At 41.5% G+C, this 16,333-nt stretch overlaps 1 protein-coding gene across 1 annotated transcript; it reads left to right on the top strand.

Moving 5' to 3' along the window:
* Positions 1-1,947: 1,947 nt before the first annotated feature.
* On the top strand, positions 1,948-14,056 carry LOC107186213 (TWiK family of potassium channels protein 18-like). Its single transcript, XM_015574035.1, has 7 exons — positions 1,948-2,262; positions 2,976-3,147; positions 10,264-10,420; positions 10,553-10,631; positions 10,781-10,956; positions 11,588-11,772; positions 13,950-14,056. Exons 1-7 carry the CDS (start codon positions 1,948-1,950, stop codon positions 14,054-14,056), a joined length of 1,191 nt encoding a protein of 396 aa, XP_015429521.1.
* The last annotated feature ends 2,277 nt before the right edge of the window (positions 14,057-16,333 follow it).

Genomic DNA, 16,333 nt, shown 5'->3' with positions numbered 1-16,333 from the left:
CCCCGGTGGTCTTTATCGTCAAGAGGAAGGAAGTTGGCTGGACTTGTGACGTTCTTGGTGGAATAGGGGATGAAGTTATCGGTCTCGAGTCTCGTCAGGTAAGGGAACGAATGGACGCATTTTCGAATTATGCTGTATACGGTGTTGTGAGTTCTTTCTATTTCATTGTTTTTTTTTTCTTGTAACCGTACTGAAATACTTTTTGTTTGAAATTGCACAACGGGAGGGGGACAAGCTTTTTTAAATAACGGCTACGTGTTTTAAATTACGAAATAAAATTAATATCGTGTATTTTTTCATATACTGCGAGTTTTATATACGATAGTTTCTTTTAGTTTTGTACACGTTTCACCGAGATTTCTCTCTTTGTTCACACCGCGAAAAATCACCTTACGGCGAATTTCGGCTGGGCAAGCATTGTGACCGTTTAGTTTTCCAGAAAAAAGTTCAGTTTTTACATATTCACGAAAGCTCGCGGAGCCTCCGTATTTTCGGTGATTTTATTCATATTCAAATAACCATGACAACACGCGCGGCAGAGAGACGTTGGCAACAGTTCAGTTACTTTTATATACCTGGTCTCGCGCGCATGTTCTAGACCAGGCGCACAGTGGTCCAGAACAAAAATTTAGTGGTTCCAATGGTGAAAAACATTTCTTTTATTTTCTAAAAAAAAAAGTAACTATATTAACAATAGAAGATTTGTTCCATACATTATTTTTCTCATTCTTTAGCAGTTCCAACGCTCAAAAACATTTCTTTTAATACCCATAAAAAAACTCAAATCAATTTATCATTAACCATGAAAGATTTGTTCCACGCGTTATTGTTCTTCTCAACACATTTCGAATCATCGGTTTCAGTAAAAAAATAGCAAAAAATTCATCTGTAGAGTTAGTGAATGAAGAGTCGTCATCGAAGAGGGTCCCTGAAATTGACAAAAAAGTTTTCGTTTATCCACATCCACTTAGATAAAATTGTAGATTTGAAAATTTTCGATTGGTTGAACCAAATAAGCCTGTATAAACTGTTAAATTTTGATCCTGAACCAGTGTGTAGAGCGCCGTGGAAATTTCATTCGGCTTAAATTTTCATGGGCGAGAGAGTCTCTACGCGTGGTGGTCGCCATTAGACAGACAGAGCTTGGTACGTTCGTTACGCATGAAACTTTCAAATTGCATTTCTTCCCGCGACACCGTGCGCGTCTCGTGGCTTTACGATTCGGCAGAGTACTTTGCGACGAACGGACAGAAACTCGTGAAAGACCATTAGTATAATGTCTCGTGATTAGCACCTGGATCTCTTGCAGCCCACCCCTTTTCCTGATCCTTCGTGGCTCTCTATTATCATTACTGGAGTTACATTCCTGGTTCCTTGAACCCTAGAAACCGAATAACAAGAAGAAAATTTCGATTCTCGTTTAACCCTCAAAGACCATACTATAGTTTCCTAACAATTCGACCATACATGGGGTTGAGGTACTTTTCCCTTCATTTTAAAGATATAAGTAATGTAGTCAGAAATCTTTTAATAAACCACCCTATAGGAACTTCCAACTCTTTACCATTCAGGAATACCAAGTGTCTTCAAATGTATATTTTCCTATTTCCCTGTGTTATCTTGAAAGCTATAGATAGTATATATCGAAAAATTATTAGAATAAAAATTTACTAGCTTCTATAATTTCTCCCATTAGACGTTACATTAATAGGGTCTCTCGAGTATATCGACGCTGTAGGATAGCAAGGAATTATTCCATATTGCTCCATCAAAACGTATCAGCGAAATAACAGACTTGTTTCACTCCACCGTGGAAATGGTGTTTTTCTTTTTCTCGTTGTAGAACACTTTCCTGAACCGACAGGAGGGGGCCACGCGTGGGAAACCGACGAAAAAACCATCGGGGCGACGTCTCGAGGACTCACTCTTACGGATGATCGATGAAAGATGGAAGGGGATCGACCGACCTGTACGTCGTCGGGTAGAAACTGGCAGCGTGGAAGTTATCGCGGCGTGGGTCGCGGCGGGAGACGACGGAAACGAAGACGGAAACCGTGGACCGAGAGGATCGCGGACTGGACCAGGTCTCTGATAGCCTTCCTCTTCAGCAACGTCGGGATCGTCTGTCTGGTGGTCGGTTACACTATAGCCGGCGCTTTTCTCTTCACCCACATCGAGGGCAGGAACAGCCTGGACGTCGCCGGAGATGTGATCAGGCTGAGAAACATGACAGCTGCCACCCTGTGGGAGCTTACTTCCAAGGTGACGAGTTTCCTCTTTATTTTCTTGTCTCGGAGCTCGATCTTTACGGCTCTCTTCCCCACCTCATCCCAGCGATTCGTAACTTTCTCGACGTATAGACCAGGTCGAAATTAACTGTTCTGGTATTTTTCTTACGGTTAAGGGGTCATGCTCAGTCAGGAGCTCGAAAGAAGAATGTTTTTTGGGAATTTTTTTCTCAAAAACTATATGACCTTTTTCAAAAAATGTGTTTGTGTTTCGAAGATTACGGTTTCTAGATTGTAAGGTAATTTGTTTATTTAAAAATATTTATTAGTAAATAAATGGTGAGCGATCTCCCGGATGTCGTGATCACTGTAACTTCGTAACGGTTCATCTGAAATGAAAAATTCAGTAAGATTTATGTAATGGAAGAACCAATCTTGTCCTTGAACGTGGGGTTTTTCGAAATATTGATTAGGAACAAAATGGTGGACATTTTCCTGAAAAAGTGCGATTTTCACCACAAAATTACTCGTTTTTGGTGAATTAAAAAAAAAGTATGGAACAAAAATAAAATCCTTCGTTCAAGGGCCAGTTTTTCTGATTTAAAATAAGGCGCGAAAGGTTTCATGTAAATCGACACAGTTACGCTCTTTAACTACTCTTATACATTCTGAATGTTAAATATAGATTGCTCTGCATAATTCGTGCAGTTGTGGAACAGCTGACGGTATTTAACGTTCTTTGCGCAGGAAAACGTGTTCTCCGAGCGGATCTGGAAGACGAAAGTTAGAGCGATTCTCGAGAGCTACCAGAGGAAATTAGTAACGTCCGTGAAGAATGGCTACGACGGAGCAGACGAGAACAAGAGGTGGAGCTTCGCTGGGGCCTTCCTCTACTCCCTAACAGTGATCACAACGATCGGTGAGCTTATATAATATACGATATCTTATAAATTCGTAGAATCATTATAAGAACAGAGGAGGTCTTAGAATATTCATCAAGGTTTAATGATATTCGTATCCATTCTCATTAACCCGTTCACTGCATCTTTCTGGTATCTTGTGCAGAAACTTTTTTTTCATAAAATCAAGAAGCAATAGTCGTTTCTAGGCATTTTGCAACATTTTTAAAATAATATTTTCTTTATAAAAAATGTGTTTGCTCATGATAAATGACGATCTAGCTTGTAGGTAGATTTGAGGTTACTTATTCTAAAGGGTATCACCGTTCTCTATCCCTTTCTAACAAAGTCTTTTGATCATCGATGAGACGTTCTTCCCTGTTTCTACCCTTGTTCTTACAGTTTCTTCAAAAAAAAATCCTGTAAATCTGTGTGTATGTGTGTTAAATTGTTTTCCAGTTGATAAAGGGATTATTCCCTTCCAGAATAGCCAAAGTCAAGGGAGACATGTATTTTCTATAAGAGTCACAGAACAAACTAAACAAAGTCTTTTTCTCTCTTTTTCTCGACGTGTAGAGGAAGTCTCAAGATTTAATTACTCCAGTCCCAGACGAGTTTCGTATTTCCTCGAGATATCGAATCAGGGTCAGCGTATCTCTGTACCCAGGTTGGAAAATTACTTTTGCCCGGGGGCCACGACAGCCGACAAGCCTGCGAATCATAGGTGGAGGGAGTTCGTTAGGCCGGAAATTAATTAACGGGGCCGATCTGAGCCACGCCTGATCGGCCGTCCTCCAGGGTACTGACGAAGCTACTCCGTGGGCGCGTTGATCTTAATCGATCCTCCGATTGACACACTGTATCGTCGTCGATTAATTAATCCGTTTCTCCTGGTCTTCAGTCGTCAGAGATGGATGCTAAAACAGCCATCGATGGTGGTACTTTCTTAAACCAAGAACGAGAATAATTCGATCGATCCTAAAAAAATACTAATGAAATTTATTTAAGTTAAATTAATATTATAAAATATTTTCCGTAAAATTCCATAAGATTTTACACCAGAACAGTTAAGGATTAATATTACAGATAGTTACTTAGAAAAGAATAATTAAAGTATCGACAGTAATCGACGAATCCCAGAACACCAGGCCTCGTAGTTTGACCTGATAGGACTTTGTGGAACGATCACTATGAAAGTCCATTGTGACCACGGTAGACTGATCGAAGTCAGCATCGGAAACGAAACGGTCAGCTTCGCTCGTCAGTGGAACGGAATCTCCCTCTTCGGCCCCAGAACGGCCACACGTTTCAAAGCAAGCGTTGCAGATTCCGCGAGGGGGAATTTGCCTGGGTACAGAATGACTCAGGAGTCGACGTTAATATTTAAATCGGTTGGAACATCGATTACGCAAGCACCGATTCAACCAATGGGGGAAAGTACTATATTAACCTAGAAAAGAGGGATCAAGAAGGCCACAGAAGACTAGTTCTTTCTTCCTTCGATCGCCAAAAGTGAACTCTGTTTTTCGTTTATCGAGACGATAATACTAAACGATAACGATCACGCAAGAAAAAAATCGTAGGCGATGAAAATTTGCTCAACGTCCGCCACGAGGGAAAGAACCGTCATCGGTTCTCGCTTAATGTCCTCGAGTAAAGGCGGTCAACGACGCTGCGATCGGAAATTAATTGACTCATATTTCCCGGCGACCTCGGAGGATCATCGAGCCCGAAGGTCTCTCTATCCGTGGAAATCAATTTTCTTCTATCAATAGTCCTTTATACAGGGTGGCCGGAAATTAAAGCCGTTCTCGACTCCCTTCTAGAAGTTCAGGTACATGTTCTCGGATGAGGAATCTACTCGAGAAATCTCGACGAATATTTTTCGTGATGTTTAAATACCGTTACAAAATTTTCATGTAAAATTAATATCGTAGTATAATTTAAAACGAGACCCAAAAGCTATTAACTAAACGCATATATTTTCGGCGATTTATGACGTAAAAAACGAAATAAAATGTGTCTGACTATGTACAGCCTTTTCCACTGTGGCAGACGACGTGTTGAAAAGATTCTCTCGATCGTCAACAACGATCTGGGAACGTTTTTTTTTTTACAAACAAAGTCTGTTGGCTAGGGATTCGGTTAACATAATAGTCCGACGTCGTAACTTCGCGGGATTAGCGCAGACTCTGTTTGCCCAAATGATCAGCCGATATGCAATTTGTGCAACGAGTAACAAACTCGTAAGTAAACTCCAGCGAAATCTCTCGTGCAAACTGGACTTCTCTCCGTCCTTGTCGTTATCGATCTCGTCTCGGAAATTCCGCCAACAATCTGACAAACCCAGCTCGCTTTTCCGAATAATTAACGCGTTGTCTGTCAACAGAATTACGCCTGATTGGCCGTTGCGGGTACAAATCCCGTTGCATTATGGTGTACTGCGGAAAAGAAAGGACCGGGAACACGAATCAAACGAGCTTTTGTTTCGCCCGGCCGTGCAGGATCTATGGAATTATATCGTTAAAACGAACAAGTAGAATCGACGGACAATGGTCAGACATCATCAAACATAGATTAGCTATACTCGAAACCCACGTGCATTCAAGAATGCTTGAACAATAGGGAAGTACTTTCTCATAAACGATTATTTTCAATCATTCGTCTAATCACAGACCTTTCTATTGTATTTCGCTTAATCTTACGTTCATAAACTACGGATTTTCCGCGTGTTAATAAACAATAGTCGAAAATTCATCAGAATATTTCATAAACCTCATTTCACTGTTCATATGACTTATACGAGAATGTTTCATCTTTGTCGTCTATCGACGACAGACGCAGTTAACCCTTTAACGTCTAGACCCTTAAATGGTTATTTCAATATTATGATACTGATATACAGGGCGAGTCTGAAATATCTCCGTTGCTTTTAATGACATCAATAGAAGCCTACTAGAGTACGGGTACCATGAACATCGTCTTCGTACGTTGGGTTATGCTGTTCGAAGATTAATTTCTCCGAAGATCGTTTGAAGGTTATGGTGGATTCTTCTTCCAGCGACAATAAATAATTTCCATGCGTTCAAAGACCAGCGACTGAGCACACAGTGTACGAGGGGGATACCGCGTGCCTTGAACCCGCGCAAATTCTCGTGAGGGGGTGGCGGAACGGGACGACCAAAAATTTCCATTGTGCCTCCGTGTTTTTATTACCCACCGCTCGATATTTCTTTTTTAGACAAAGGAGAGGCGCGCAGCTCGGAGATAGAGGGAATTAACGACGCGAACTTTTGGCGCGTTAGAGGGGCGTGCGGTGGCGACCGTTTAATTAATTCCGGAGGTCTTTCTCTCACTCTCTCCCTCTGTCTCCCTCTGGTTCACCTTTCACTCTTCCTTTCTCTCACTCTCACACACCGTTCGAGACAAGACCAACCCTGGCTATCCACTTTATCTCGACCGTGATTACAGGCCAGCAGCATCAGCCTAAAAGGGTCGGCTAGTCGACAGAGAACCAGATCGATTGACGGTCTCGACCCTCGCGACTCCGCTACGATAACCGTCGGTGAACGCGTCGAAATTCGAGTCTCTGTACGTGGCGTAACCGGCTGTCGAACGAAAATAACAGGTCCTCGGGGGAGAGTAAGGTTCGTGAGAATTTTCGCGAAATACAGTGTTCCGTTGATTATTGTCAAGAGCTCGGGTCCGCGTGGCGACAAGTTTCGAGCGGGGGAAATGCTTCAGACCCTTGTAAATTTGTTTTTTGCCTGAAGCCTGAGCATCGATAACAAAAGCAGTGGGGCTACAAAGTATGACCTCGATAGGTTCCACAGCCTCCCAGTGGTGGAAATGATGCCTTGACAAAAATCGTGTTGAAGCAGTCAGAGAGTGATCAATGAAATACTGTACTATGCACTTCGTATCTTGATGTCGATTTTCAAATTCGATTTTCGTGACAGTGGAGTAGATTTCATTAATTATTTTACAGGTGCAAATAGTTATAGAACTTGCATAGATATTGGGTTGATGAAATTCTTTTTTGTATTTGTATACTTTTTTCGAGAAATCGAATGAAGTGACTTCGGTATAATTTATACATGCATTTCGGTTTAATGATTAACTACATTTACCCTATTCTATAGTCTCAGTGATTATTCTATTCTGGAATTGGTATTCAAAATTAGCGTGCACTATCTTCAACAACCTTCGATTCATATATATTCTGTATTGATCTTCTGATGTATGCATTAAATTTTTCAACGAGTAACAAATGCACAAATGTTGAGACTGAAGAGAAATTTATTTTTCCAGTATTACGGGTTTTGTTTAATTGCGAGTCAAATAAGGATGTTGATCGAGGTTCATTGAAATTAATATTTTATCATCGTAATTTACATTTGTATGCTCCTGTAATAAATGATGTTAATCACACGACTGCCCTGTATAATACGCGAAACGAACAAACGGTTTCACTCTCTTCCAATGGAAAATCCGGGTTGTGTCATTTCGATCACACCGATGAAGTGATCTCACCGTAGAGGAGAATCCCGTTAAAACCGTCGACGAGCATGTAAAGGGCTTAACGAGGGTATCACGGAAGAAACAACCTGAAAAGCGACGATCCGCCTGATTATTAATCACCGAACCGTCCGTTCGGGACCGAGGTATATACGCGGGTTCTCTGCGCGATTATTAATAAATTACAGGCAAATAAAGCGGGCCAGCCGCGAATTATCGAGCGTGCGCCGCGATTAATCTTGATAATTGATTGGCCCACGGCGATATTGCCGGTTATAACGAGGCGATCCCAGTGTCTCCCAGCCTACCAAGGGATATCGGTTCACCGTTACACTTTTGGTTGATCGCCAATAATTCCTTGGCAACGAGAATTCCTCGGCTCCCCGCCGCCTAATGTCCTCGATCCGTCAACAAGTATCACGATTTGGGACTCTCGACGCTGATTACCTAGGATCGTCGATGATTTATTCGCTGCTCCGTGGTGGTTCCCGAAGACGCTTTGACTGATTAAATATGTCCCAATTCGTTGCCACCTTTAAGACATAGACCCTGAAATCGTTGTTTCCAAATTATGAGACTGATACATACGTTGTATCTTGTTATTGTCAAGTCGAAAATGTCGATATTAAACGAATCTATTTAAACAAATTTACCCTACCTGTCCGCTCGAACAAATATCTATCCGTCCAATTAACTCGTACAATTCTTCGATTCGCGTAAATATCGGCACTAATTGTCGATTTCACCGCCTCCAGTAACCTCTCATATACCTCCATGAACCGATTAACTTTCTCGAACGATTCAATTCTCCCATCGTTCATAAAAAAAAACTTGCAGACAAACGTCAATGGGTACACATCCACCCCCAACGACCACGATTTTTTTATCCATCCACCTCACGGAAACGCAAAAATCTCTGCCGTTGAATAACGGCGTCGAATAAATCATCGTCCCGTGAAGTCGATAAATTATAATACGCCGCTCCGAGCCTGAAAATAATCCGACCGCGGTTTTATTGCTGCACGCGCGGGGGTGGTGGATGGAAGAGGGAGGGGGTGGATTCGCGCGAGGATATCGATGTTTCCGTTCGCACGCACACGCCGTTTCCCCACCCCCAGCCCTTCAACATTCGAGCAACGGGAGGACGATTCTTCGACAGAAAAATCAGCCGAATGAAAACTCGACTGCGGCTTCGTTGCTTCCTTAATCGCGAATATTTAAAAGTAATGGAGGGATAGCGGTTTCGCGGACGATACAACGTCGACGGAACGCGTCGTTTATTCAACGAATAAACGTGACGGGGGTGGAAGGGAGGATTTTTAATGCATCGAGTGATTCGTAGATAACCACGACGTATTCCTAGCAGAATTTCACCTGGGAAATATACACGCGCTGCTTCGCGATTCGTTGTCATATGGACGATTCATCTTTACGATGCAGCACACGGGTTTATCGGCATTGTTTCGAATGAATTCGCCACGTTATTCGGGGGTCGTGACAACGAGAGTTTTATGAATCTGGGATAAACTATTTGTTTTCAGAGACTATTTTATATTATGGTCATCACTTAAGGTGTGCGAGATTTTTTTTAATGTTTGTGGAAGGGAAACTGGAAGTTAGTATTGAAAAGTATGTATGGCGAAATGTTTTAGAAAATGAGGGAAAATATGTACAGGTAGAAAAAAAATGTCCACTCTTACAAATATATCTGGGGGGGATGGGTGGATTTATAACGGCGAAAGTATTTTAATTAAATTCTCGAATGGAGGTCACCCCCGCCACGTCGGTCGGCGCCTGTAAGACTATAAAAAAAACAGAAGAATTCTCGATAGAGCGTTTTCTCTCGGGCATTAATTACTCAATCGACTATAAGTTTCCGTCGTGGCGTTCCTTCGCGGACGATTTCCGACGTTCGACGCCGGGAACGATCCTAAAGATCGAGATCTGAAAAGTTTTTCCAATACCATGGAAGAATCATTTTCCCAGCAGCCACTGGAATTCCCCGCGTGTTTTTATCGATGAGTGGCCATCGTATTTCGTCCGGTTACGATCCGTGTCCGCTGGACCACCGTTGAAATCGATAATAAATATCAAAGGCCGGGCTGTTAACATTTTTTGCGAGCCACTTTCCCTTCGACACTCTCGTGGGACACTTTCTCGGCAGGAGAAGGGTAGGAAAACGACTTAAGGTTTAATGTTCAATTTTTTGCGCGACAAATATACAGGACGAGTCCATAAAAACTACTATCTAAAATTACTCATTACCTATTAGTTGCATTAAAAGACGTTCTAATGAATTATATAGGATTTTAAAGTATGCATCAGATGGATGCAATTCGATTTCAGTGTATCTTATTTTTTTTTGTAGATATCAAGGTGACCTTGAATGTTTTCATCAATTTTAAAAAAATAAAAAAAAATTAACATCCAATACGTCCCTTAAAATACTATACATATAATTCATTAAACGTTTTTTAATGTAACTAATAGGTAATGTATTGGAGTGTTCCAAAAACAGTGTGGATTCGTGCGTGAGAAAATATTTTTATCGGTCAGATATTGCGAAAGAATTGTGAAACGTTCTTATTCGATTGAGTTAATCAGGAATGATTCGACAGGTTACGGTAACATCTGTCCGAAAACGAAATGGGGCAAAGTGGTGACCATAGTGTACGCCATAATAGGCATGCCACTTTTCTTGCTCTATCTCAGCAACATCGGCGACATTCTTGCGAAGAGCTTCAAATGGACCTACGCCCGTTGCTGCCTCTGCAGGTGAACGTTCTTCTTCTTATTTCTCTTCGAATCTAGTGACGAAGAATTTTAAAAATATATCATCTATTCGTTTTCATTGTTGTTGTTACAGACAATACAAAATAGAAACGTTCTTTTTCCTTTTTTTTCAAGATGTCGGAGGAAACCACGGGAACTTACTGTGAGGGGTGTTCAACGGGACGGCGTTGATATTAGGAAAAATCATTGGCAGGTAAGTGTTAATTTACTTTTAATTTTAACGCAGAAGTACAATCGCAAGTTTATTTCGAAAAAGTTCGATTGTCAGCTTCTGTACTCGACAGTTGGTACGATTGCAATCGATTGATTATATAGCAATGATGATGATCTCTTGATAAACAGATGGTCAATATGCATGGAAGAGAGATAGATACGTTCAGCGTGGGCAAAGAAAGTTTACAGAGCAGTGACGGGGCGAAAGAGGACGACGGGAACGACGAGGACGATGACGAGAGCAGCAGTTACGATCCTCAACGCGTCACGGTGCCTCTGACTCTCTGCGTCGCCATTATGGTCGGGTGAGTACGATACATTAAAATAATACTCAAGAAACATTAATCTCCGATACATATATCCTGCATGAAAAAAGTATTTTACGACCATTTATAGAGAAGGCGTAATCCAAAATGAATTTCTTCGAACTCGATAATAATATTTCTTTCAAAATCCATTACGTGAAGCAAAAATATGGAAAACGACTGATCGTAACTATGATCATTAGATTGCGGATGTTTATGCATTTATAGAAAATTTTAATATGCAAAATGCAGTCGAATAAAGATTTTAATAAAACTTAATGAAATTTATATATTACTATCAACATAATGAGACATTTAGTATAGGAACTAAATTTCTGTCTGGTTTTCACGTTTATAAATTAATGCCTAAAATTCTAAATTTGCATGAACATCCGCAATCTAATGATCATAAATTCTAGAAAATAATTATCATCCAGTTCTTGGAATAAGATATTACATGTTTTTTGATATTTTTAACCTATCTATACAAGTAAAACTAATTCGGTATCGCGACATCGGGGGGAGGGGCCACTTAAGTTCGAGCCGAGAGCAGCCACGGAATTATTTAGCGTGAGTCGAACTGGAGGGGGGGAAATTTCTAAAAGTTCCGACGTTTCGAACGACTTTCCAGATACATTTGGGGCGGAGCGATCCTGTTCTCCGAGTGGGAGGAATGGAACATGCTGGATGGCTCTTATTTCTGCTTCGTCTCCTTATCGACCATAGGTTTCGGGGATATCGTTCCCGGCGACAAAATCTACGCGGCACAGGGCCTAGATTTGTCCTTCATCTTCTGTTCCATGTACCTGATGCTCGGTGAGTCAAACATTTCGCACCCTGTCCCTTAATTTCTCAATGGACCCTCCGATATTCATCGATTACCAGACTTGACCGTCAATTTATTTATCCAATAACCAAGATTATTCCCTCTTTAACCCTTGCAAGGCGATTGGTCAAAGGAAAGTCATTTTGACCCCTAGTAAAATTTCGCTTGTACGCAGCATTCAAGAAGAAATTATGCATAAAATTTTGTGTATATTTTCAAGTTCACATGTTACATATAACTACAAAGAATACGGCCATAGAGTCAAAATGACCCTGCATTTACTCTTTGAGGGTTAATCAACGACGACCAAAACGATGGTTATAATAATATCCATATTACTTTAGACACCTCGCACAAAGTGAAAAATCTTCGCAGTACGGTATACCCTTCCTATAATCTCGCCTAATATTCAATCCTTAATCTTCACACACTTGTACAATTTTTGCTTTCCATAAATATCCACGAAATCATCCGTAGCATCCATTCCTCCCTATAATCGCGCTACTATAGAGAGGGAATACTGTCCCATTCCACTTCACCGATCGATAAAGCACAGTAGAAGAGACCCTACACAAACGTTATAAAATAAAGTGTAAAAACGATATTTCATCTCGAATAAGAGACATTGACGGTTATTCTTACGGTAAAAATAGAGCTGGGGACATTGACGAATAAACTCTATCGGAATCCCGAGCGCGCCAGAACGATCAACGAGGATTCCTCCTGTCGCTCTCTGGGGAGGAACAATGAGACGAAAGATCGATCGGTATCAATGATTCGTGGAGGGAAGGGGTTGGACGGACGAAGAGAGAGATTTAAAAACTATCGATGAACAGGCCAGTGTGGGGGTGGAGGAGTTATCGTCGCGCGAGTAGACAAACGGGCCGCTCCCTGTCGTAATTGTTTCTTTGCCAGAACGACAATCGGATTTTCCCCCAGGGGGGAGGATTTCCGTACCGGGGGAACACGATGTCGCGTGGGCAGACTTAATCGTTTTAAAAGGGCTCAACAGCTTTAATTCGTCGAACGGGACAAGTTTATCCGCTTTAGACAAGAGGGGGAACAGGCCCCGGTGTTTCAAACGTATTCATTCAAACCTACCGATTCGCTGAGCAGTTTCACGAAATCGAAACGTGTCCAAAGTGCAACGATCGTTCTCCGTTCACGTTAATCGGGTGTTTCCTGATAACGGGCTCTCTCCTCCACGGTTTATTCGCGACCGAAAAGGTCGTACGTATCACCCCGCGCCACTTAATGAATTTCGAGGAGCAAAGTGTCGAGGAAGCGTGTCAAGGGGCGCGAGATCGATTGCTTTTCAACCTCGCGGCACTTTCGACGCCACGGAACCGTGTAAAGTTCAACGACAAAAGACTTGTCTGGAAATAACAAACGGAACCCCATAGACCAACATGAGGCTAGAAAAGCTCTTGAGACAATATTGGGTTCCATTGCCATGTTTCCGAAATTTCTTTTTAATACACGATGATATTAACAAAAGATGCGTTAATCTTGAAAAAACAGAAAGTCACCTTAATATCTTAGAAAGGAATAAGATGTAAAAAAATGAAATTATATCCATCCATCCCTTAAAATGCCTCTTAATAGGTAATAGGTCCCTTAAATAGGTAACGAATTATTTTAGATAGTATTTCTTATTGACTGACTCTGTATATAATACAGGCTTTGCAACTGGTTTCCAGTTTACTTCATGGTATTCCCAGAAAGCATTCATAAATATACTTATGATTTTCAAGTGGCTAAGGTGAGGTAACTCCTCGATAATCTATAATAGTATAGTATGTATCAATATTAGAATATTTTATTTCTGTGGCTCTGAAACATTCAAAAATGTATGAAAAGTATTATGTGGCGATTCTTGTTATCGAAGAACTCGCTCACGCAACCACAGACCTATCGCGAGAGGATTCTGGGCGACGCGTGTCGCTTCGGTGTTCGAACCGTAACGTCTCGAGCCGATGCGGTGAACTCTGCCGATGGGTCGGTCTATTTTCCCCCTACCCTCTCTCCACCTAACTCCCTCGAGTGTTGCAATAAACATTCAAGGGGGAATTCACGCAATAAATGCGACCAGCAATCTCATCGACGTTGCCTCTGACAGGACACACGATGGCTATAACTCGATACGACGACGACACGTGTGTTACAGGTATGGCGTTGATCGCGATGTGCTTCAACCTGATGCAGGAGGAGGTGATCGCGAAGGTGCGCGCGTTCGCCCGTACCGTTAGATACATCTTCCGGTGTGACAGGTGACCGAACGTATCTCAGACGCACTCCACACCTGTGCGGCGCTCGGTGAGTAGTCGAATATATGTACTAGTCGCATTTTTAATTTCTTTAAATGGAATGCCACATATTTTTTCCCTCAATGATGCATGTAGAAACGAATCTCGAAGACTTTTTTCAACATTTTTTAAATTGTTGATTTTATGGTTGTTTGAAATATAGTGGCAGCCTTTTTTTAAGAAATTATAACTGTTGAACTAAGAAACTGATCGAACTGAGCTTTGTGGCTCAAGTTTAGGCATAGAATTTTAGGCGAATGCAGAATGTCATAGGTTCTGTTACATGAACCATGATTTTTCTAGACCTACGACTTCGATTTTCTAACCGTAAGGCGTCGGTTCTAAACAATTTTCTCTCGTGAATACTCTCGAGGATGTCTCGCGGACGGGAAATAGAAAAGCCGCGTACAGCGCGCCAACGTATCCCCCGAAAAATAGGAGGAAAAAAAATGAAAAGAAGTAGGAGCGTCGACGTTCGTTGGCAGGTCTTCCGGGAGCACGCTGTCACTCGCAAAAAGAGGGAACCTGTTTCGATCCGCGTATACGAGTCGCGGGATATAGATAAAGGGAGCGAAAAAATGAAATCTTCCTCTCGAGAGGAAATATAATAGGGTGGCGGTTCCGGAAAAGTGGATCGAAGGGCCTCAAACGGCGTTCTTCTTTCATCTTTTAATCGTCCTTACGCAAGGACGCACAGTATTCGATAATGAATCCCTCGGAGGAGAATAAATTTCACGTTGCCATTTTCTATCGCTTGTACGTTACATAAACTTTCACATGACGTTGACTAAACAAAAATACATACTGAGTGCGGCCGATTAATGTAAAATCGGTCACCATGCGATTCCTTATGAAAAAATAAGGAAAAAATATAGAATAAATTTTTGTCATTCTTGGTTTAATATTCGAGAAAATCGACTTTGAATGTCTGCTGGATACGTGTGCAATTGAATAGGACTTTGCTAGTCTGGCCAGTGCATTCCATTTCTACTTAGTGCCGTGAATACAGGCATTTTGGCTTGGCTCGCGCGTCTGATCATTGCATTCCGTTTCTACTTACTATCATTCGCGTATACACGCGTCTCAGATTCATTTTCAAATTCGATTTTCTCGAAAACCAAGCCGAGAATGACAAAATTGTATTCCGTATTTTTTTCTTATTTTTTCATAAGGAATCACGTGATACCTGCTTTTACATATTATTCGTCCTGCATACAGTTTAAAACCGAAAAATTTACGTTAACCAGTTCTGCGTAGAATATGTGCTTCTTACATCAAATTATAGACTTTTCCCGTGTATTTGTTGTTCGTCCCACAACCAAGGGGGCCAAAAGGCTCCCGTCAGAATGTTCGTCTTTCACGGAACAAAGAAGTTAATAAGGAAACTGTAACGGGAGCCGTTTGAATATCGATCGAATCATTTCAATTGATTAAACCGATATCCCCGGAAGCAGAAAACTTTCTGTTGGAGGCATTCGAATCGATCGATTGTAATTTCGATTCGACTTTTCAGGGACTTTTTCCCTATCTTCCTTTAAAGATTTTCTCCCTCTCCTTCTTTCAAAGTTTCCTTTCTTTCGAATTTCTCATCGACAAAAAAAAAGTTTCCTGGCGCCCCGTTGTCGTGGCACACTAGAATTTCAATTCTCGCGACTGTTGTCCAGAAAGCCGCGATAATTCTAATTACCATTTAGACTACCCGATAATAGCATTTTAATTGGTGAACTCGATTGGCCTCTGTTAACTAAGAAACAATTATTGTTCGTTAATAGCGAGCTTGAGAAACACGTTTACCTTTATCTTTAATATTTTTCGCCTTGCGTTTAATGTTTCGTTCCCCGCGTGGAAAGTTCCATCGAAGCAACTTCACCCCGAGGGGTTGAAGGGGGGAGGATGGCATAACCTAAAAGTGCTCTTTTCTTCTCGGAAAATGCGGTAGACATTGCCGAGCCTCCTACCACCGTCCATCGCCTCGAAAATTCACTCCGATTTTCACCGACGTACATCCCAGGCCGAGATTTTCGATCGAAAACGTGCCAGAATACTTCACATGAACAGAAACTGTTCATTATCCACCGCGAAAATGCATTTTCTGACTGTCTACGAATCGAAGTTCCGAAGATTAGTTTCGATATCCTTCAGATCGAATTCTACTTTACGTCTCTACCTAAAACGAAGCTTGTCGCGTCGCAAAACAGCAATTTTAAATGATTCTTGATTACGGTAGGACCTCAATCAGAACTTC

This window comes from Dufourea novaeangliae, unplaced genomic scaffold, assembly GCF_001272555.1.
Source record: "Dufourea novaeangliae isolate 0120121106 unplaced genomic scaffold, ASM127255v1 scaffold64, whole genome shotgun sequence".
Taxonomy (NCBI): domain Eukaryota; kingdom Metazoa; phylum Arthropoda; class Insecta; order Hymenoptera; family Halictidae; genus Dufourea; species Dufourea novaeangliae.
This window is presented reverse-complemented; position numbering and strand designations above follow the sequence as displayed.